The sequence below is a fragment of the Cetorhinus maximus genome, chromosome 5 (assembly GCF_964194155.1).
Source record: "Cetorhinus maximus chromosome 5, sCetMax3.hap1.1, whole genome shotgun sequence".
Classification (NCBI taxonomy): Eukaryota; Metazoa; Chordata; class Chondrichthyes; order Lamniformes; family Cetorhinidae; genus Cetorhinus; species Cetorhinus maximus.
Genome location: NC_135883.1, coordinates 155,017,286 through 155,041,432, shown reverse-complemented (window position 1 = coordinate 155,041,432; position 24,147 = coordinate 155,017,286). Strand labels below are relative to the sequence as shown.

Below are 24,147 nucleotides of genomic sequence, written 5' to 3'. Positions count from 1 at the left end.
TCTATTCTGAGGACTCCAGAAGACAACCACCTGCTCGCCAAGAGCTGTTGTTCTATCAAAGTCCGGCAGCTCTTGCACTTAGCAACACCACGGAGGTGCCATGGCTGCTGCAAGAACAACATCCCCCGGAGTCCCAAAATCGCAGAGCGACCCAAGAAAAAGGTAAGTGCTGTTGGGGGTTCTCACTGAGTGGGAGACATGGGGAGAGGGGGGCAATGGGAGTCGGCAGCAAGGGCTTGGCTGTCTGCAGCCACCCTCTGCCCCATGTCCATGACTCAATCATGCACAGATTAGTGCAGATCAAGAGACCAGCAACCCCCCCAACCTCCAGTTGACATGCAGCCCACATAGTTTTACCAGTCATGCAGGCTGCATGTCAGCAGGCCCGCCTGAAGCTGGGAAGATTGCAGCGGAGGCAGCAAGACACCCTTAAGTGGTTGTTAATTAACCACCTAAGGGACACAAGTGGAGGCGCGGCGGAAAAGTTGACTATAGACTTTCCTGCCCAGAACTTTCTTCCAGTGGAGGCAGGAAGGTGTCGGGTATCGGTCCCGATGCCAACCCGCCAAATTCTCAGACCCACCTGCCTCCGTCCTCACCTCCTGTGAGGGCAGAAGATTCAGTCTATTTATCCCCTCTGCTCTTGAAGGCATTGACTTTCATGGGAGTATGGTTCCATGAGTGCTGGAAGTCCTCTGGTATCTTTCTGAAGTAGTCGTTCTTCATTGTGAAACTGGGCAGAGGGGTATGGTGAGCTATTCTTCTCTATGGAGGCATAACAATCAAGAGAGGACGAGGCTAGCTGCTGTATCATGTTAATCTTATTCCTATTTAACAGTTTTACTCAGCATCTTGTTCTATTTTTCTACAAATACAGTAATCCAAAAAGGTAGCATTACTGTGGTGTTTCCTCGATCTACTGCAAAAGTTCAACTGCATCACCATTTCTGTCATGGAAAGCATGCCGTTTACCCAGTTTACAGTGCAGATACATAAGAGCTGACATTGAGATGTATAACTGTGTTTATTATTAAGGTTGCAGCATCCCTTCTCATGATGGGTTTTAGACAGTAAGTAGATGGGAAGGTGCAGCCCCATTCTATTTTAAATGATTCAAAACAAAATATGGTTCTGAGGATGCATTTGTGCGTAATCTAATCTGTGGAAGTCACCAGTATGCATGGAACCAAGGCAGGGAAGAAGAACATGCTCAGTTCTTTCTGAGAGATACTGAGGTTGGTGAAATTTTTAAACTTCCGGATTCCTGACCGAGCACTTAAAATGACATCCTGGTATCCCTGTGAAGCACCAGACTACCTTAATCTTCCAACTCATTCTCTGTCATCTTGCTCCCAAGGTCGAGATGCTAATCCATTCTTAGTTTCCATCCACCTTTCCTGCAGTTTCACAACAACAATGGGCAACACAGAGGGAGGAAAGTTGCAATGAAGAGGGCCAAGGGATAAGGGCCAAGTTATCCCAGGAGTCTCAACTGCAAGACACTGCAGTCCTTCAGGACTACACCAGTGAAATGTGGGAAGCAATGTAAAACGGCCAAGAACTAAGTTGACATGAAATGAGGACCACCTCAGTTCCACGGTGTTCTGCATAGCATAAGCAGCCAATCACTTCCCATGAATCAGGCTCTCAGGTGGCAACTATATGAAGCACAAAACAGGTTAAAAAAAAAACGCCTGTCGGCATCTGGGGAAGTAAGGAGTTAATAAAAGGTAGGTTGATTGAGTGTACTCTGGAATTCACCATAATAAAATAATGTGAACTGAATTGGCACTTCATTATTTACGGTGACTTGAGCCATAGGGGATGCATTGTTAATATTACCAAAACTGGTCATTCATTTCAGCGCTGTTTTTGAGATGTTGCTAGTGCAGACTATGTGCCGCATGAACTGATATGTATTTCTAGAATTTATAATAATGAAATATCTTGCCCCAACCACATTACATACACCACTGACTGACCCTCTTATCCTGAAATTTCCTAGGAGAGGTAAAGAAAGAGATGATAAAAAAAATCCAAGGTTAAGATAAGTCTGCAAAATTTTCTCAAACTCCTATGGCAATAAAGCTCCAGAACACTCTGGAAATCCATAAAACCTTCCAATCCAAGCTGACCCATGATTCTTTTATTTATTCATGTGATGTGGCTATGTCAACTGGCTTTGCCAACATTTATTGCCCATCCCTTATTGTCTTTGAGTTCCTGAGTAGTGGTGAGCTGCCCCTCTTGAACCGCTGCAGTCCATGTGGTGTAGATATGTCCACAGAGCAGTTAGGAAGGGAGTTCCAGGATTTTGACCCAGTGACAGTGAAGGAACGGTGATATATTTCCAAGTCAGGATGGTGAGTAGTTTGGAGGGGAATTTCAAGGTGGTGGTGTTTCCATCTATCTGCTGCCCTTGTCCTTCTAGATGGTGGTGGTCGTGGGTTTGGAACGTGCTGTCCAAGGAGCTTTAGCGAGTTCCTGCAGTGCATCTTGTAGGTGGTACACACTGCTGCTACTGTGCATCGCTGCTGGAGGGAGTGAATGTTTGTGGATGGGGTGTAAATCAAGCGGGCTGCTTCGTCCTGGATGATTTCCATCTCCTTGAGTGTTGTGGGAGCTGCACTCATACAGGAAAGTGGAGAGTATTCCGTCACGTACTTGACTTGTGCCTTGTAGATGGCGGACAGGCTTCGGGGAGTCAGGAAGTGAGTTATTCGTCGCACGATTCCTAGCCTGTGACCTGCTCTTGTAGCCACAGTATTTATATGGCTAGTCCAGTTCAGTATCTGGTCAATGGTAACCCCCTAGGATGTTGATAGTGGGGGATTCAGCGATAGTAATGCCATTGAATGTCAAGGGACAATGCTTAGATTCTTGCTTGCTGGAGTTCATCATTGTCTGGCATCTGTGTGGAGTGAACGTTACTTGCCACTTGTCGGACCAAGCCTGGGTATTATCAAGGTCTTGCTCAATTTGGACTTGGACTGCTTCAGTGATGAAGAACGCTTTACTTCTTAAAACATTAGACTCAAAATGCTAACTCTGTTTCTCTCTCCACAGGTGCTGCCAGGCCTGCTGAGTATTACCAGCACTTTTTATTTTTATCCCTTAAAAGTAATGCTGGATTCTTGAAAATTAGGTGAAAGACATTTGGGCGTAGAAATCAGGCTCTATAGCGGCCATTTTCTTTAGGCGCTATGCAGCCTCCTACTGCTTGAAAATGGGTTTTAAGATGATCTGCGCACTCTTGGTGGAAAGTGTGCTGGATCCCATCTTGATAAAGGAGTTTTGCACACACTGGCCTAATGACCGTCAGCAGCATACAGAACAGGTTATGTCAACGCATGTAAAACACTGATTTTATGTCAATGCTACCATTTCTGATTGTCACACTCAAGCCTATACCCTATCATAACCTCGGACAGCTGAACACGCATTAAACAAATGGAGGTTCCCCCTCCAGCATTATTAAAGATTAGTTGCTGGGTTTTTTTCTTCTCATTGCTGGAGCATTTGTATCTATTTTTGGAGTTTTCTTGGACTCGGCTAAAGTTTCAATATGTTACTGAAGTGAGCTAGCTAGTCTTAAATGCTTTTTTGGTCATTTAAGATCTTGTGCTGAAATAAGCTGCTTCCAGAAATGAGGTGGTCTGATAGGGTTTCCTCTGGGAACCAAGCAAGACTTGGGCCAGGATTTTCCCGTTGGCGATTTGGGGGCGGGGCCCGCTTGCCGACGGGAAAATGACGCGGGATGACATTGGGAGGAACCCCCGACGTCATCCCGATCCCTTTAAATTTTCAGGAAGGCAGGCGGACAGCGAAATTAGCTGTCCGCCTGCCGAACTGTCAATGGCCAATTAAGGCCATTGACAGGATAATTAAGATTGTTAAAGGCCCTGCCTGTCCAACCTTAAGGCTCCTGATTATACATGAAACTTCATCCACTGGCGGGATGAGGTTTCATGTCCATTTTTAAAAAGTTTCATAAAGTTTGTATGTTTCTTATTAACATGTCCCATCTCGTGTGACATTGTCACATGAGGGAGACATGTTAATAATTTCAATATTTTTCTATTTTTAGACTTTACTTACCTGTCACTAATCTCCCTGAGACAGCACTTGGTCTCAGGGAGCACGCGCAAAAGAGCGCACTTTGACAGATAGGAATTCACTCACCCACCCCCCCCCCCCCCCCCCCCACAACCCCCCCCCCTGCACAGGAAGCGCATAGCACTTCCTGTCGGGCAGGCCGCTGGGTGGGCCTTAATTGGCCTGCCCACTCAAAATGGCGGAGGGCCCCGTTTTGGCGGCGGAGTTCGGCTGCCCGCCTGCCACCGAGCCGGTGGGGCCCGCTCGCCCACCAAGCGCAAAATTCTGCCCTTGGAGTTTGAAGAAAGGTCACATAGAGTTGGACAAGCTGCTGGAATAGGGAGCAGGGGAGGGGAAGTGATGGTGTAATGGTATTGTTGCAAGACTAATAATCCAGAGACCTGGGTTCAAATCCCACCATAGCAAATGGTAGAATATGAATTCAATAAAAAAATCTGGAATTAAAAGTCAAATAATGACCATGAAACCAGTGTTTGTTGTTGTAAAATCAATCTGGTTCACTAACCTCCCTTAGGGAAGGAAGTCCTTACCTGGCCTACATTGACTGCCCCTGCCCTCTGAAATGGTTGAGCAAGCCACTCAGTTGTATCAAGCTGCGACAAAATCACAAAAATGGAATGAAACTGGACAGACCACCTGGCATCGGTGTAGGCACCGAAAACAACAACAGCAATCTCTCAGCCCTGTCAACCCTGCAAAGTCCTCCTCTGGGGGCTCGTGCCAAAATTTAGACTGGTCAAGCAACAATCTGACAGAGTAATATCGTAATCATATCTTACATAGATATGATCTTACATAAACACTGGCAGGACAGACCCAGCAGAGGTGACGACACAGTTGCTCTGGGCGTCCTGTACATCAACTCTGGACCCCATGAAATCTCATGGCATTAGGTCAAACATGGGCAAGGAAACCTCCTGCTGATTAGCACGTACCACCCTCCCTCAGCTGATGAATCAGTGTTTCTCCATGTTGAAAACCACTTGGAGGAAGCACTGAGGGTGGCACGGGTGCAGAATGTATTCTGGGTGAGGGACTTCAATGTCCATCACCAAGAGTGGCTCGGAAGCACCACTACTGACCAAGCCGGCCGAGTCCTAAAGGACATAGCTGCTAGACTGGGTCTGTGGCAGGTGGTGAGGGAGCCAACAAGAGTGTAAAACACACTTGACCTCATCCTCACCAACCTGCCTGCCACAGATGCATCTGTCTATGACATTTCAGTTTGAGTGACCACTATACAGTTATTGTGGAGACAAAATCCCACCTTCACATTGGGGATACCCTCCATTGTGTTGTTTGGCACTACCACCTTGCTAAATGGGATAGATTTCGAACAGATCTAGCAGCTCAAGACTGGGCATCCATGAGACGCTGTGGACCATCAGCAGCAGCAGAATTGTACTCGACCACACTCTGTAACCTCATGGCCTGGCATATCCCCCACTCTACCAGTACCATCACGACAGGGGATCAACACTGGTTCAATGAAGAATGCAGGAGAGCATGCCAGGAGCAGCACCAGGCATACCTAAAAATGAGGTGTCAACTTGGTGAAGCTATAACACAGAACTACTTGCGTGCAAAACAGCATAAGCAGCAAGTGATAGACAGATCTAAGCAGTCCCACTGCTAATGGATCAAATCTAAGCTCTGCAGTCCTGCCACATCCAGTCGTGAATGGTGATGGACAATTAAACAACTCACTGGAGGAGGAGGCTCCACAAATAACCCCATTCTCAATGATGCAGGAGCCCAGCACAGCAGTGCAAAAGATAAGGCTGAAGCATTTGCTACAATCTGCAGCCAGGAGTGCCGAGTGCATGATCCATCTCGGCATCCTCTCGAGGTCTCCAGCAGCACAGGTGCCAGTCTTCAGCCCATTTGATTCACTCCACGTGATAGCAAGAAACAGCTGAAGGCACTGGATACTGCAAAGTCTGTGGGCCCTGACAATATTCCGGCAATAGTACTGAAGACTTGTGCTCCAGAACTTGCCACGCCATTAGCCAAGTTTTTCCAGTACAGCTATAACACTGGCATCTAGCCGGCAAAGTGGAAAATTGCCCAGGTATGCCCTGTCCACAAAAAGCAGGACAAACCTAACCTGGCCAATTACTGCCCCATCAGTCAACTGTCGATCATCAGTGAAGTAATGGAAGGGGTCATCAGCAGTGCTATCAAGCGGCACTTGCTCAGCAATAACCTGCTCACTTACACCCAGGTTGGGTTCTGCCAGGGACACTCAGCTCCTGACCTCATTACAGTTTTGGTTCAAACATGGGTAAATGAGCTGAACTCTTGAGGTGAGGTGAGAGTGAGCGCCCTTGACATCAAGGCCGCATTTGACCGAGTGTGGCATCAAGGAGACCTAGCAAATCTGGAGTCAATGGGAATTGGGGGAAAACTCTCCGCTGGTTGGAGTCAAAGCTTGCACAAAGGAAGATGGTTGTCGTTGTAGGAGGTCAGTCACCTAAGCTCCAGGACATCACTGCAGGAGTTCCTCAAGCTCGTGTCCTAAGCCCAACCATTTCAGCTGCTTCATCAATGACTTTCCTTGCATCATAAGGTCAGAATTGGGGATCTTAGCTGACGATTGCACAATGTTCAGCACCATTCATGACTCCTCAGATACTGAAGCAGCCCATGTCCAAATGTAGCAAGACTTGGACAATGTCCAGGCCTGGGCTGACAAGTAACATTCACGCCACACAAGTGTGAGGCAATGACCATCTCCAACAAGAGAGAGTCCAACCATAGCCCCTTGATGTTCAATGCATTACCATCGCTGAATCCTCCACTATCCACATCCTGGGGATTACTATTGACCAGGAACTGAACTGGGCTAGCCATATAAATACTGTGGCTACAAGAAAACTCAAGGGCTAGAAATAGTGTGATGAGTAACTCACCTCCTGACTCCCTAAAGCCTGTCCACCATTTACAAGGCACAAGTCAGGACTGTGATGGAATACTCCCCATTTGCCTAGATGAGTGCAGCTCCCACAACAATCAAGGAGCTTAGCCATCCAGGACAAAGCAACCAGCTTGATTGGCACCACATCCACAAACATTCACTCCCTCCACCACTGACGCACAGTAGAAACAGTGTGTACCATCTACAAGATGCACTGCAGGAATTCAGCAAGGCTCCTCCGACAGCACCTTCCAAACCCATGACTACTACCATCTCGAAGGACAAGGGCAGCAGATAGATGAGAACACCATCACCTGGAAGTTCCCCTCCAAGTCACTCACCATCCTGACTTGGAAATATATCGCTGTTCCTATACGTTGCTGGGTCAAAATCCTGGAGCTCTCTCCCTAACAGCACTGTGGGTGTACCTACACCATATGGACTGCAGTGGTTCAAGAAGACAGGTCACCACCACCTTCTCAAGGGCAACTAGAGATGGATAATAAATGCTGGCCCAGCCAGCGAAGCCCACATCCTGTGAATGAATAAAAAAGTAGAGTGCAAAGGGCTCTCAGCAGGAAGCCATATTCACAGAGGATCTTCTGGAAGCAATTCTATTACCTCAACTTCAGGGAGGACCAATGATTAGATGTCTTCACCTTACAAAGACTTCTTGGCTGAAATCTGGTATCTGCTGCAGTCACAGCTGCAACCTCAAAGTAGTGCAAGGAAAGTATTGCCTGGCGTGTTGCAAGCTGCTGCTGGAAGCGGAAGGGGGGGAAGAAGGAGGAAGAAGTCCAACTGGAAGCGGAGGAACATGAAAAGGAGTAAAGGATTCAACATCGACAGCCCCTTTCTGCCTGAGCTCTAATTGATCAAACAATTCATGAGTGATACCAGTAATCTTAACCACACCTCCCCATTCATCAGCTCTGGGCCTAGAACACTGGTGTACTCGGGACCTTGATAGAAACCATTTGTGCTGTAATATAAGCTGTGACATCAGCCATCATTCACTGCATCGTGGTGGATTCCAAAGGTATGCTGATTGACCTGACCACTAGTCCAACATTAGAAGGAATGGGCTCCAAGCTCTGCATAAAACTCTAAGCTAAATTAGTGCTGAAAATCCATGTTCCTTGACATTGAGAGGAGGCTTTTTGGAAGGCTTTTCAGTGCATCTTTCTTTTGTAGCATGGCCTTTCAAAGTCTTCATCTGCCTCCTCTACAAAACAACTAGTCTGCGACCTCACTGTCCAACAAGCTGGCACCTGAGCAATCCTTTCCCCCATGCCCCAGCTCTCATGCTCTTGTGCCCAATACCTCAATGCAGATCCCTCCTCTATCATAGCCTGTCTGAGTTGGTAACTGTAGATGTAGAGCATGTCCCCTTCTTTCCACCAACAAGGCCTCCAGCGCATTGTATGTAAATTTTGGTGCTTAATTTCTTGCATGTTCAGTCATTGTTTAAAGCATCAGAGCACATTCGGTTTTCAACTGACTGCCAACACTTGTTGCAGCCACAATGCACCTTCGCTTTAATAGATTTATTAAAGTAGTGTAAATAATTAATGATATTGGTCCCAATGCTGAAGCATGCAGCCAATGAACAGCCTGGAGAGTGCCAGCTGCATGTAGCAATTATTTAAAACAGCAGGCAGCATCAATTTAATATGGTGCCTGCAATGCAATGAATGGGCACAGATTATTATGTGCTGCAAAATGCACCCCCATTTTCAGGGTGTAGCCAATTTCCCTCCCTTCACTTTTATTTTCATGGTTATACACACATCAGTGAGGTATTTTTGTAATGTTATACTATTTGAACATGATATGGGTACTCACTAATCTTATTCCTGGACTGATTCACTTTTTCGCCAAGTGATTTTGCTTCAGTGAACCTGGTGAAAACAAAATAAATTGGACAAGATGAAAATAGAAAAGGAACAAAGTTCCCTCTAGGGGAAGTTATGATTGGTAAAACCTCACTCGTAGATACAGATCATATTAATTTTGATTATTTTCTCATGTCAGTGCTTTTCATGAAAATTCTCACTTCTTATATTTTAATTTTCCCTAGTCAAGCAGTCGAAGTACAGACTCCCCTGGACTACAGTCATCCTAATTTTAATATGGGAGCCAACTTTTCCGTCAACAGCAGCAAGAGAATACTTAATTAATCCTGGGTACGAGTGGCAGAAAACTGGGGTTGACACCAGTGACACTGAGCCTTCATCCAGTTTGCATTAACTTCATGTTAGTGCCACCTAGTACCCCCAACCTAGTGCCCCCTCTGGCTTACTGTCTTTTTGTGACCCTCTCTTCCAGCACAAACTCCTGCCAAAAGGAATGCCTTCACCAGGGCTATCACCAGATCCAAATTTGGGCTAGTGAAAAGAGGCACTGCTTAACACTTAGGGTACAGTACTAGTGAGTGTAGGCCTGCCGCTGCATAACATAGGGGAGCAGTACTGGTGGGTAAGAGTCTGTCACTGTAGGACACTGGGGTACATACAATACTGACGGTTAGGGTCTGTCACTGTATTGAATCACATTTTGTGTGGAATTTTCTGTTCCCGTGGGTGGGGGGAGGGTTTCATGTGTGGCAGGGGTGCGAAATTGCATCCAGTTTCACACTCGGAATCTCATTAATTATGCATTGGTAAGTAGCTCCCCGAATCACATGGCGGAGCAGGCACTGATTCATCTGCCCCACTGTTACCTAATGGGATCGATGGTTCAGAGCCACATTTAAATGCCACCCGAATACACAGATTACTCTCAGGAGGCCAACTGTGTGTGGGAAACTTCTTGATATGGCTCCACCAAAGAAAAAAGCTGCTCCCAGGTTCAGCAACTCCCTTGAGGCCCTCATCCATGGAGTCCGCCAGCACCAGATGGCTCCAGGAGGCCAACCAGCCTTGCCTCGCCAGCCTGGGTGGCAGTTGCAAGGGAGGTCAGCTCATCGGGCACCCGCCCAAGAAATGCCATCCAGTGCAGGAAGAGGATGAATGATCTCATCCGCTCCACCGGGGTAAGCTAGCCTTCAGCTCACTCCACTCTCATAATGGCAGCATGCACTCAAAGGGTCACACTGCTCAGGGATCTCACACAATATTAGTGGGGGAGACATCAGCACTGATTGTCTGACGGACACTTTAACATCACCAGCATCTTGTCCGTCATGCTGCACAAACTCCATCCTCAGCCCTTATTGGGGAGAGCTCAGCACACACTGCAGGCCAGCACGCTTTCCAATCTCTCAGGCATCTCTCCTCGTCACATTCTATTCCATTTATCTTTATGCAGGCCAAGCTCACCCACAACTAGAGGGTTATATCCCAGATGGAAGGGGGGACAACAGACGTCCAGAAACTGTCCCACTTTGAGGAGGATGCTGCCTAGCTGGCAGGCAAAGAAAAGATCAGCTTCTCCCAGCAAGCCAGTAGGGATCAACCCTCCATTCGTTGACCATTCCTGATAATCACAGTGAGTGACATGCAATGTTGTATTCTGCCTGCTTATGAACTAAATCTATCTTCTCTCCCCTACAGGCAACAGCAGGCCCAGACAGGGCTCCAGCCCAACCATAAGTCCCAGCCCCCAGGCTACCACAGAGGAGGATACTGAGGATGCATCAGATGACAAACTGGTCACCGCATTCATCTGCACCCTCCACCAGTGCAGAGACACACACCCCAGGGTAACATTCTGGAGAACACTTTACTGACACATATCTGCAGCAGTGAGGGGCAGTGACAGCACAGGTCTCTGGCACTTGGAGAAGTGCTGGAGATCAGGCACCCACTGACCTGAGTCAGGTGATGAGCCACTGCAAGCAGCTGTCTCTAACATACTAAGAGATACAATAACAGACGGCAGGAAATCACATAGAGTTACAAGAAGCAGTCAATAGATTAGAGTGAAGGATGGAGGAGTCCGTCCGCGTTCTCCCTGATGTCATGGCTCTGACATAAGAGTGCCTCGAGGTCTCCATGGGAAGGGTGGTGGCCACTTTGGAGATCTTGGTCCAGCAGATCCTGCCGGATTAGCACTTAGACCTGCACTCCATCACTATAGGCATTGGTGGGATCTATCGGTGGCTAGTCGAGAGGGGGGGCGGGGCATCTTGACCTCCCTCCATGAGCCTCTTCTCCTCAGGGAGTTAGCAAAGGGCCCTCAAGCACTCAGGGAGGAGGACCAGCAGCTGGAGACCCCGCGGCCATCCCCCCAGGTGACTCTGAGAGTGTCCAGCTGATCCCAATCCCCTCTGCCTGTGACCCCATCAACTCCAGCTGTACAGGCCAAGGAGGATGCTCCTGCCCCACAGCAGGACACATAAAGCAGGCCGTGGCCCTCCAGGTCTCGGCACTCTAGGGGTTGCCCGTCAAAATCATCAAAGACAACGGGGCGCAGCAGTCAGCAAGCTGCCTCCACCTCCACTGCAGATGTTGGGGATACACCAAGATGTAGCGGTAGGGTTGGAAAAATTAACACAGTTTTCTGAGTCATGTATATTCAATCACTGCATATATCATGCAATTTTGCAAATACATTTGCTGTTCATGGGAAGGGTCTAGTCATTTGAAATTTGAATTCGTGCATGTGCATCTACGCGCCCACTTATTGCGAGGGTGAGCCGTGGTCCCACTCAGTGATCGCCTTCCTTGGTACCTCACATTCATGATGTGTAGCTGAGTCATGATAGTTACTCCACCCTTGTGTTATCTCAGGGAGATGTGTCAAACTCTTTACTGGAAGTGTTTGCAAAATGAGGTAGTAGCCTCTACTCCTTACAAGATTACATGGAGCAAGGCATGCTCAATAGCCTTGGTGGGTTAGCTGTAATTGTCTCTCAAGATCAGACGGCCATCTTCATTGGCGGTGCCAAAGAACAAGACCTGCTGCCATGAAGGTCTCTCCAACCATGCGCACATCTCAGTGTCGCTAAGTTTCTCATTAAGGTGGCAATGACTGTATCCCTCTGATGCAGTGTTTGCGCTGTCGTGCTTTCACTTCCCAGAGCGCATGGTTGCAGGTTTCGTCGCTGACTTTTCCAAAGATTAGGGCATCGTGAATCATGAGAGTTGAAAGTGCAAGTCCAAGTGCTGAATTTGATTTTGATGTTACTGTCTGTAAACGTCTTTCAGTGCACTGGCATGGCACTAAGGGACAGAAGAAATGTGGTCGTGTCCCTTTCTCCTTCTGGAATCTGGTTATCAGTGTGGCACGGGCGTGTTCCACGTTGTGCTCTTCAGTGGCATCCTCACATGGAAACTGACCCTCAACTCCCTCCTCAGGTTCCTGCCCTTCCTGCTTTTCAACGTCCAAAGAGTTCTCAGCCTCCTCCATATCTCCCTCTGGCAAGGGATACCCCTCTGAAGCGTCAGGTTGTGAAGGGCGCAACAGGCCACGATTATGCGGGGCTGCCTCTGTGGAGAGTACTGCAGGGTGCCACCAGAGCGGTCCAGACATTGGAAGTGCATCTTCAGAATTGTCTGCTCGATGATGGATTGTGTCAAGCTATGCACCGTGTAGGATCTCTCCTCTGAGGCACTCTGAGGACAATGCACGGGTGTTATGGGCCATCGTTTCAGTGGGTACCCCTTATCCCCAATTAGCCAGCCCTGTAATTGCTGAGGCCCTGCGAATATGTGAGGCACCTGGGAGTGACTCAGGATGTATGAGTCATGAGAACTCCCAGGGGACCTGGCATAAATGTGCATGATGTGCTTTTGATGATCACGTGCCAGTTGAACATTCAGGGAGTGGAATCCTTTCCTGAACATCAGGGGTTGCTACCATGGAGCTCTCAAAGCCATAAGTGTGCAACTGATTGCATCCTGTACTCTAGGGAAGCCTATGATAGCTGCAAACCTCAGAAATCTAGCAGCCTGGCCATCCTCATCAAGTGTGAACTGCACATAATGATGAGCCTTACTGTAGAGGGCATCTGTCACCTCCTTGACACATTTATGCGTTAAGGACTGTGAAATGCCACATAGGTCCCCTGTGGATCCCTGGAACAATCCACAGGCAAAAAAATTGAGTGCGGTGGTGACTTTCAGGTGTACTGGCAGGGGATGTCCCCTCAGTCCATGGGGCCTTAGATCCTCCAATAGAATGTGCCAGATATGATCCACCACATCTCTTGATAAGCACAGACGTACACGGCATTGTCTTTTGCTCATCTCCAGATAGAAAATGCTTCATCGGTAGACTCTGGATAGCCTCCTTGGGATGAGTCTAACCTCCTCATCCTCTGGGTCTAGTGGTGCTCCCCTGAACCATGGACCTCTGGCTGGACCTCCTCTCAAAGCTGCACTAGGTGGCACTAGGCCCTTCTCCTTCTCTTCAATTGGATCACTGCCATCAAGAAGGCAGCATTGAGTGCAGGCACCAGTATTCAAGCCTCCTTCTCCCTGTGGACTGTTAGATGCAACAGATTAATGAATGCTGGATAAATATAGTAGACCTCTCACTCACAAACAGAAAGCCAATGTCATTCCCGAGAGCTGCATCTGCACTGCTGGCTTTTTGCTGATATAGCCTTGTAATGAGGCGTAAACTCACAGATCTAGGTGACCAAGATGCCAACTCTGATACTTGGCATCACTATCCCATAGAGGTTGGAAGAGATTTCAAGATAGTGGTGCTGTATTTCTACTTTGAGACCAGCTTTGACCCTCCCCATGTCAGTGCTCAAGTCCCTCCAATCTTCCTGGAACCTCACAATGTGCAGGTAGACCTCCCTCCGGTTATTCTCCAGCAATGCCCAGTAACCCTGGATCCCATTGTCATTGTGGTGATCATGGCGTTGGATGGCAGTGAACGTTTGGCTGTGTTCGGCCTAACATTCTCCTCAGCAAATCCTGCTCGCCCCAGCACTTACCAAGCAAGCCGCTGAAGTTGTTTTTATATCTTCCTGGGACAATATTATTTCGCGGAGCCCTGCAAGCCACTCTCTCGCTCTCCATCTGGCACAGATGTAGAGCTTTTGTATCCAGAAATTTTCACTATAACCGCCTTTAAAGCCCTGGCCTCCAAGAGGGGGAAGGGAAGGTACAACAACAGGAGGCCGCCCAGCAGCCAGGAGGAGGAGAACGAGTGTGTGCGGTTCCTGTAGGTCACGCATTGGGCTTTTCAGTCACCTGAGAACTCATTTTTAGTGTGGAAGCAAGTCATTCTCAACCCCGAGGGACTACCGAAGTGGAAATTCCAGCCCTCCCGCCTAAACCCATCACTGGTGATGTCCCCATGTCCCATGTGGGCCTCACCCCTCCCTATCTCAAGGCTGTGTGCACGGTGACATACAGAGGAGAATTCTCCCAGGGGAGCTTCGAGCACCCCCACCTTTACTACCTTTTCCCCATTTACAGCCTGCAGATACCTCCCCTAACCATGACCATCCCATCTGCAGTTCAGTACCAAGCCAGACAACCGCATTGCCATGGACTAAGACCAAGAACATGCCCTGCACACCAATCTGTGCCTTATCCCAATTGAACATACAGGCCTTGCCCCTCCCTGGAGCAGGACTATGATGTGAGAGTCACACATAGCTCTGTAGCATGGTCCACAAAGCCCCAGGACTGCCTTTAATCTCTATACCTGACTATGAGGTCCACAAAGCCCGAGGACTGCCTTTAATTTCTCACTCTGAACTCTTGGCCCCAGGCCAGGGGCTATGACTGTCTTTCAATGAGCTTTCCCATTCCTTCATGGCTGATCATAACACAGTCTCCCTCCCTCGCCGCCCCCCCCCCCCACCCCCCCACCCTCCATGAGTCTCTGTGCAACCCATCCCTCTTCTGCCACACAAACATAAGCCCCCGCTCCTGTTCCAGAGTCTGTGTTCATCCTCTCCCATTCATATCCTTCAATTCCCATTCACCGCCTTCTGTCTCCGTGTTCAACTCTTCCATGTTCGGCTCCAGCTTCCCCACCCTCGGTTTCCCCTCTGCCTGCCATCGTTTCCCACCCCTTCCCCCCAACTCCACCATACCCCATTGAAACCCATGTCTATTTCATCATTCTCCCCCTTACCCCCACCCCCGGACACAATGCTGGTCTGTGTTTCAGAGTGCAGCCCTGCCTGAGACCTACAGCACACATTGAGTGCTGTCTTCCCGGAGTACGGAGGCACCCACCTTGAGCAGACCAACCCTACAGCCTCACCAACGTGGCGTAACACTGCCATTGCTGAGAAACTAGAGCAGCGCTGTTGTAGGTTGGCTTTGAATGTTGCACTCACCTCAAAGTCACGAGTGAAATGAGGGCAGACAGCTGCATGCCACTTATATCCTGTCGTGACTTTGACCATTGTAATTCCTGCGGGCGTGACACATAATTGGGAAGCGGATCGTGATTCTGGCAAGTAGCGTTTTTAATGAGCATTCATGAATCAACCATCCAGTCAAGCCAGAAAAGTCTTGGGCTGCAAAAAGCAGTTTTATTCTGAAGTTTTGCTTTTCACAGCTGAGTGGAAGAGAGTTACAGGTCATGCGGTATGCCTTTATTGAAGCTACAGCAGTTTCCCTTGTAATATTACTGGATTTTTTATAATTAAGCATCTATAAGGGAGTGTTGCCTGGAAGGTGTTTACATGTGGGTCTAACCAAGTAGAGAGTCTTTTTGAGGGAATGTTTTGTAAGACTAAGTTTAACTGTGTATCTGTAATCTTGAGTGCTAAGTTTTCTTTTATTCTTGTTAATAAAACTTTTACTTTCAATTTTTAAAATCCCAAAAGTGTTACTGGACTTCTTACTGCTGAGATCAGTATGTCCTCTTCTCATTTTCAGTATGTAAAAAAAAAGGGTATAGCCCGTAAGCCAAGTTTCCTTCTGGGATTTGATGTGTGAAGCAATTAACATTGGTTGTGATCATAACAACTTTGGCGAGGATAGAAAAGCAGGATAATTTAAATAGAGTGAGACACAGAATGCTGCAGTACAACCGGACCTGGGTGTCCTTGTACCTGAATCATAAAAAGTTAGCATGCAGGTACAGAGAGTAATTAGGAAGACAAATGGAATGTTGACCTTTATTGTAAGGGGAATGGCATATAAAAGTAAGGAAGTCTTGCTACAATTGTATGGGCCATTGGTGAGACTACATCCAAATTACTGTGTACAGTTTTGCTCTCCTTACTTAAGGAGGGATACACTTGCATTGAAAGCAGTTCAGCAAAAGTACACTCGGCTAATTCCAGGGATGAAGGAGTTTGAGGATGAATTTCTTCTCTCAAAAGGTCTTTGGAATTCTCTTCCCCAGGAAGCAGTGGAGACTGGGTCATTGAATATACTCAAGGATGAATTAGACAGATTTTTGATATCGAAGGAAGTCAAAGGTTATGGGGACCATACAGGAAAGTGGAGTTAAGGAAAAAATCGGATCAGCCATGATCTTATTGAATGGCGGGGCAGGCTCGAGGAGCCAAATGGCCTACTCCTGCTCTTATACCTTATGAACTAAGCCCCTGACTCTATCACACTCCCTGGCCACTGGCTGTTTGAACAAAATCTCTGTCAATCTTAATAACCTATTTAACTCTGAATTGAGTTTCTGATCCATATTCTCTCCATCACCAAGGCTGCCTATTTCCATCTCTGTAATATCAGCGGTCTCACCCCGCCTCAGCACACCTGCTGTTGAAACGAAGCCTACATTATTACCTTAAAAGGTGACTCTTCCAATGCTCTCCAGGCCCACTTTGTACCCTCCATAAACTTGAACTCATCTGAAACTCAGCTGCCCATATTGTTACGCACAGTAAGTCCTATTCACATTCCCCCTGTGCCTCCTAATCCAGCAATGTTTTGACTTTAAAATTCTCTTCCTCACTTCCAAACTCCTCCAATGGCCTTGCCCTTCCATATCCCTGTAATCTTCTGTAACCTTAGAACCCCAACTCTGCACTCCTCCAGTTCTAAGCCCATAAACATCTCTGATTTTAATCATTCCACCATTAGCCTTCGGCCACCTATCACCAAAGCTCTGGAATTTCCCCCCTAAACCTCTCCATCTCTTCTTCCTCCTTTAACATGCTCTTTAAATCAAGCTTATGTTCATTTGTCCTAATGTAGCAAAGTGCCTTGGGACATTTTAGTACATTAAAGGTGCTATAAAAATGAAAGCTGTCATTATTGTATCAATGCACTTGAACTGTTATCAGACAAATCACAAGCTTCCTCTGTTTTACCTCAGTTTCTGATGAACTGTCATGTGGTGGGAACAAGATACACTTCACAAATGTTCAACTCTTGGCTGACGTTTCCAAAATGAATTAATTTCGGTCTTTATTCAGCCAATAGAAATCTAACAGGACTCTATGGAGAAGCTGTTAAAATACGATTTTTTTTAAATGAGAGATTTTAAGATTTTTTTCCACATGGAACAATAGAAGAACTTGGATGTAAAAGGAAACCTAACCTCTTAATCCCAAAAGCCATCTGGAAAAGTAACCAAAACCAGAACAATGAGTACCTGGCCAAAGTCATCACAATTCTGAAAATCAACAAAGATTTTTCTTATTAAAAAGCATTGTTTGTTCATGAAATAAAGGCCTTCTATCTCACATGTAAAGGAAGAAAATATGAGGGTGTGATCTGGGCACTTACACAACGACACATTCACAAGTGCTGCCCCTGTCAGATTTTATGGGATCACTGAGAGAGCACCTAATTAGTATGGGGAAAGTTGACTGCAAGTGCTACTTTAGGTGCATATGCAGCATTTGGCTGTTCTAATGGGTAGCCAAGTGGAAACCTCTTACCCTTGTTATGGCACAGCCGATTGTAAATGCTGAGTTGTTCAAATCCCAAAGGGAAACTTGAAACAACTGCCACAACTTGTTTTTCAATTTGTATAAATTTCGAGGTGCGTGCCTTGAATTCAGTTGTAATAAGACCAACAATTCTTATAGGTTTTTACAAAACTAGATTAAACATTTATTAATAAGATAAATGATTTTAAACACATACATAGATCTTCAAATTACTACTGAGATAACTTCTAAATCCCCTAATCAATCTAACTCCCAGTTACACTTTCATTAAGGCAACAGTAAGACACACAGATTTTAAAGACCCAGACAAAATGACACACAAACCAGAACCAGTCGAATTCAAAGTGAGTTTTCTTAACTTCAGCTCTTTGAAAACAGCAGCTTAAGCATAGATGCTGAAGGCTTTTCACGCTTGTTAGATCTTAAAAATGTCTACACTTACACACAGCCTTCGCTCTTTGATATATATTTTCCCCTTTGACTGTAAATTCCCATTGTTTCACGATGACTTTGGACTTTGTCTTTTTGATAATAAAAATCTCTCATAGCACTAAATTTCACCAGTAATCTTTGGGAAAAATAAACACGCTGGCCAGGATTTTCCTGTGGTTGGGCAGGCTCGGCAGGCAGACGAGGGAGCGATCGGGAAGCCGACCGCTGATCGCAATCGTACTTCGACCACAATTTCACATTGGCCGGCCAATTAACAGCCAGCCAGCGTGAAACACATACCATAGCGCTGTCAGGGAGGAGCACGAGTGCTGAGGTTTGCGCACACGCACAGTGCACGCAGTAAAAGCTTCCTGAGGCACAGAGCTGCCTCAGGGAGCTGAAGATTTTTAAAATAAAAAATTTAAAACTTAAGTAATGTTAAAAACATGTCCCATCATGTGACTCTGTCACATGAGCAGGGACATATTATGAATGAAATTTAAAAACTTTTATTTAATTTTTATTTGGTTGGAAACCTTATCCCGCCCGTGGATGAGGTTTCCTAAAAATTTCAAAGGCCACTTGGCCTATTCGCCAGCCCGCCAACCGTAAGGTTGGATGTCCAATGAAAAATTTCATCTAATTATTACTTTAAGTGAGATCGTGGCCTTAATTATTACTTTAATGGCCTTAATATACCTGTTCATTGTCAGCGGGTGCATTGCTGACTCCTGCGCGCGCCGCTAACCGAAATATCGCGTGAGTGTATGATGACGTCGGGACACTCACCCAAAATCATTGCGTGTCATTTTACACTCGTTCAGGTTGGGCTCACACCCGCCTAACGAGAACAATACTCTGCCCACTGTTTCTAAACTTTACTGGGCTAGGTGACACATTTCACTCGCTCTTTTGAAAACAATATATTCTGGTTTATTTAAAAATGCAAATGTCCTTTTACACCTTACATTCTAAACTTCCCCCATGTTTACACCAAAGCCTTCAGACCAGCTGCCTTTAATCCAATTAAGTCTCACACATACACACACAGATACATACAGACACAGATACCACTACTTTATAATAAATTCCAATAACTTTATGATAATTATTATATCTTCCTGACATCCTGGGTCCTTAAGGGCAGTCTAGGTTTCCGGCCTAGTCTGCCGATATCCTCCTCAGTCAAAAGTAAAAAAACAGAAAATGCTGGAAATATTCAGCAGGTCTATCAGTATCTGGAGACAGAAACAGAAACAGAAACAATCAGGGCCCAGACTGGAGGTGCATTGGCATGCAATTTGGCGCTGTTGACCTCTGTTTCCTATTCACCACTCTTCAGCGAATTTGAGTAATGGCAGCTTGGGAACAGAGAGCATGGCCAGCGAAACAATTAAGGATAAAACTTCTTAATTACAGGGTCTATTAAGGCCACGATCTCACACCCACTGGAATTTCTAGTCGATATTGCAGACAGCCCCCGTTGGCCTAGACCATGTAGACTCAGAGTAGGTGGGAGGGAGGGGGCCTTAGAGAAACCCTGTTTTGGACCCATAACAGTCACTGGGCCAAAGCTGTGGCAGCAGGCCACCCCCTGGAAGGGTTGTCCCTCCAGGATTATAGAAACATAGAAAACTTTAGGAACAGTTGTAGGTCATTCGGCCCTTCAAGCCTGCTCCGCCATTCAATATGATCATGGTTGATCCTCTATCTCAAAGCCATGCTCCCGCCCACTCCCCATACCCCTTGATGCCTTTAGAATCTAGAGATCCTTCTACTTCCTTCTTAAATATATTCAGTGACTTGGCCTCTTTCTGCGGTAGAGAATGCCACAAGATCACCACCCTCTGAGTGAAGAAGTTTCTCCTAATCTGTCATAATTGGCCTACCCCTTATCCTGAGACTGTGACCCCATGTTCTAGACTCCACCAGCCAGAGAAAACATCATCCCTACATCCAGTCTGTCCAGCCCTGTCAGGATTTTATATATTGTAATGAGATTCCCTCTCATTCTTCTAAACTCCAATGAATATAGGCCTAGACAGCCCAATCTAGACGATTCTCAAAAGACAATCCTGCCATCCCAGGGAAGAGTCTGGTGAACCTTCGCTGCAGTCCCTCTATGGCAAGTATATCCTTTCTTAGGTAAGGAGGGCAAAACTGCACACAATGCTCCAGGTGTGGTCTCACCAAGGCCCTGTATAGCCGCAGTAAGACATCCTTCCTCCTGTACTCAAATCCTCTTGCAAAGAAGGCCAACATACCATTTGCCTTCTTAACTGCTTGCTGCACCTGCATGCTTGCTTTCAGTGATTGGTGTACAAGGACGCCCAGGTCCCTTTGTACATCACCATTTCTCATCTATCACCATTTAAATAATACTCTGCCATTCTGTTTTTCCTACCGAAGTGTATAACTTCACTCTTATCCACGTTATACTGCAGTTACCATGTATTTGCCCACTCACTCAACTTGTCTAAATCGCTTTGAAGCCTCTTAACTTCCTCCTCAACACTCACATTCCCACCAAGTTTCGTGTCATCAGCAAACTTGGAAATATTACATTTGGTTCCCTTGTCCAAATCATTGATACATATTGTGAATAGCTGGAGCCCAAGCACTGATCCCTACAGTATCCCACTAGTCACTGCCTGGCACTCTGAAAAAGACCCATTTATTCCTACTCTCTGTTTCCTGTCTGTTAACCAATTCTCAATCCATGCCAATATATTACCCCCAATCTCACGTGCTTTAATTTTGCACCCTACCCTCTTAAGCGGGGCTTTATCAAAAGCTTTCTAAAAATCCAAATTCAGGACACCCACTGGTTCTTCCTTATCTATTCAGCTAGCAACATTCTCAAAAAACTCCAGTAGGTTTGTCAAACATGATTCCCCTTTCATGAATCCATGTTGACTTTGTATAATCCTGTCGATATTTTCTAAGTGTCCTGTTATTACATCCTTTATAATGTTCCCTACTACTGATGTTAGGCTAACTGGTCTGTAATTCCCTGTATTCTCCCCCACTCCTTTTTTAAATAGTGGGATTACATTTGCTACCCTCCAATCTACCAGGACTGTTCCAGTATCTACAGAATTTTGGAAGATGACAACCAATGCGTCCACTATTTCCATGGCCACTTCCTTTAGAACCCTGGGATGTAGATTATCAGGCCCTGGGGATTTATCAGCTTTTTTAGTAATACTAATTTCCTTCTATTCCTCCTGTTCTCTAGACCCTAAGTTCCCTAGCATTTCTGGGAAGTTATTTGTGTCTTCCTCCATGAAGATAGAATTAAAGTAGTTGTTTAAATGCTCTGCCATTTCCTTGTTCTCTATTATAAATTCTCTCATTTTGGACTGTAAAGGATCTACATTTATCTTCACTAATCTTTCTCTTTTTACATACTTATAGAAGCTTTTACAGTCTGCTTTTATGTTCCTTGCTAGTTTACTCTCATACACTATTTTTCCTCTCTTAATCAATCTCTTGGTCCTCCTTTGCTGAATTCTAAATGGCCCCAGTTGCTACTTTTTCTAGCAACTTTATATGACTCCATTTTGGATCTAATACTATCCTTAATTTCTTTCGTTAGCCAAAGGTGGGCCGCTTTTCCTGCTGTGTTTTTGTGTCAGAAAGGAATGCATAACTGTTGCAACACATACATTCGCTCCTTAAATATTAGCCATTGCCTATCCAATATCATGCCTTTTAATGAAGTTCCCCAATCTATATTAGCCAACTCACGCCTCATACCTTCGTAGTTTCCTTTGTTTAGATTTAGGGCCCTAGTTTCAGATCAGACTACTTCACTTTCCATCCTCATGAAGAATTCTATCATGTTACGGTAACTGTTCCCTCAAGGACTCTGGACAGTAAGGTTATTAATTAACCCCTTCTCATTGCACTATATCAAATCTAGGATAACCTGTTCCCTAGCTGGTTCCTCGACATACTGGTCTAAAAAACCATCTCATACACACTCCAGGGATTCATCCGCCACAGTATTATTGCCAATTTTGTTTTCCCAGTTTATATATAGATTAAAAGTCACCCATGATTACTGTAGCACCCTTGTTACATGCATCTCTAATTTCATGCTGCCCCCTACATTACCACTACTGTTTGGAGGCTTATGGACAACTCCCACTATTTTTTCCACCCCATGTTACTTCTTAGCTCCATCCAGACAATGCCAACCCACTAATTTTCCTTTTTGTCTGTCCTTCATTTTACTCTTGGATATTCAGTTCCCAGCCTTGGTTACCCTGCAGCCATGTCTCCGTAATCACAATCATATCATACCCGTTTACATCTATTTGCGCTGTTAATTCATCTGCCTTATTGCAAATGCTCTGTGCACTCAGATACAGTACCTTTAGGCTTGCCTTTTTAACATTTTTTTGTACTATGACTCTATTTGCTGTGAGCCCTTGTTTCCTCTGCCTTCCACTTTTGTTTTCTACTTTTCTGTCTTTCATTCCTAGCTTTCTTTCCCTCTCTTGTCCCTCCCCACTCATGGTTCCATCTCCCCCACTCTAGTTTAAACCCTCCCTCATAGTGCTAGCGAATACCCCTGCAAGGATATTGGTCCTGGTCCTGCTGGGGTGCAACCCGTCCAACCTGTACAGTTCCCATCTTCCCCAGAATCAGTCCCAAAGCCTCAGGAATCTAAATCCCTTCCTCCTACATAATCTCTCCAGCCATGCATTCATCTGATTTATTTTCCTATTCCTGATCTCGCTAGCACATGGCACTGGGAGTAATCCTGAGATTACTACCTTTGAGGTCCTGTTTTTTAATTTATTTCCTAGCTCCCTATATTCTGTTTTCAGGACATCATCTCTCTTATTACCGATATGACATCCTCATATGCTCATGCTCAGTGACATCCTTGACCCTGGCACCAGGAAGGCAACATGCCACTCTGGTGTCACGTTTGCAGCTGCCAAAACATCTATCTGCACCCCTTACGATAGAATCCCATATCACTATTGCATTCCCACTCTTTTTTCTATCCCCCTGCCTGTGTAGCTGAGCCACTCCTGGTGCCATGGACTTGACTCTTGCTGCATACCCCTGCAAAGCAATCTCCTCCAGCAGTAGCCAAAAGAGAAAATCAGCTAGAGAGGGAGATGGATCCAGGGGATTCCTGCACTACCCGCATGGTGCTTTTACTCTGTCAGGCCGTCACCCATCCCCTTTCTGCCTGTGCACTCTTTACCTGCGGTCTGGCCACTTCACTGTATGTACTATCAATGAAGATCTCATCCTTGCAAATGCTCCATTGTGACTCCAGCCACAGCTCCAGCTTTGGAAGTGTCCCTGACTTTCCCAATGCACAGGAGGAGCATTCCACGTAGCAGAGCTCCCCTGCCGTGACTTACCCTTAAATTACTCCTTTTACTTTTATTTCCATTAGTTTAGAAAATATTAAGGACAGTAGGAATACTCACGAGGTCCTACTCACTGAGGCTGGCCCTCTTGTTTCTAAGGAATGGTAGGAAATAAAAGAATCACCTCCTTCCATCTTCACCAACCCTCCTCACTCACCAAACTCCAACATAAGCACTCTAATACAGCCCAAAGCAGCACTCCAGTGCAGACAAGGCAGCACTGTAGATGGCCTGCTTTTATGCTCTGCAAATCTAGCTTCTGAAAACCTGTTTAAGCCAGATATATAATTAAATTAACTATCTGCAGCTACAAGCAGAGCATGTATTAACCTGTGTTTTAAAGCTGGACTTCTCACGACCCAAAGATCAACTTTTCGTGTGGAATTTTTCCGTCCCCATTGGCATTGAGCGTCATGCAAGCATGAGAGGACAATATGGCAGGAAGGCCAAAAATTGGCTTCACGCTGTTGTGAAAGCAGTTTGCGATCATTGTCTCT

The 24,147-nt window shown here is 46.0% G+C and overlaps 1 protein-coding gene across 1 annotated transcript in view; it reads right to left on the bottom strand.

The window, feature by feature from the left end:
- kif6 (kinesin family member 6) overlaps positions 1 to 24,147 on the bottom strand; it is a 664,853-nt gene that overhangs the window by 199,105 nt on the left and 441,601 nt on the right. Inside the window, exon 15 of the mRNA XM_078542714.1 lies at positions 8,879 to 8,934. Coding sequence (XP_078398840.1) covers positions 8,879 to 8,934 — 56 coding nt within the window. The remainder of the gene's footprint in view (positions 1 to 8,878; positions 8,935 to 24,147) is intronic.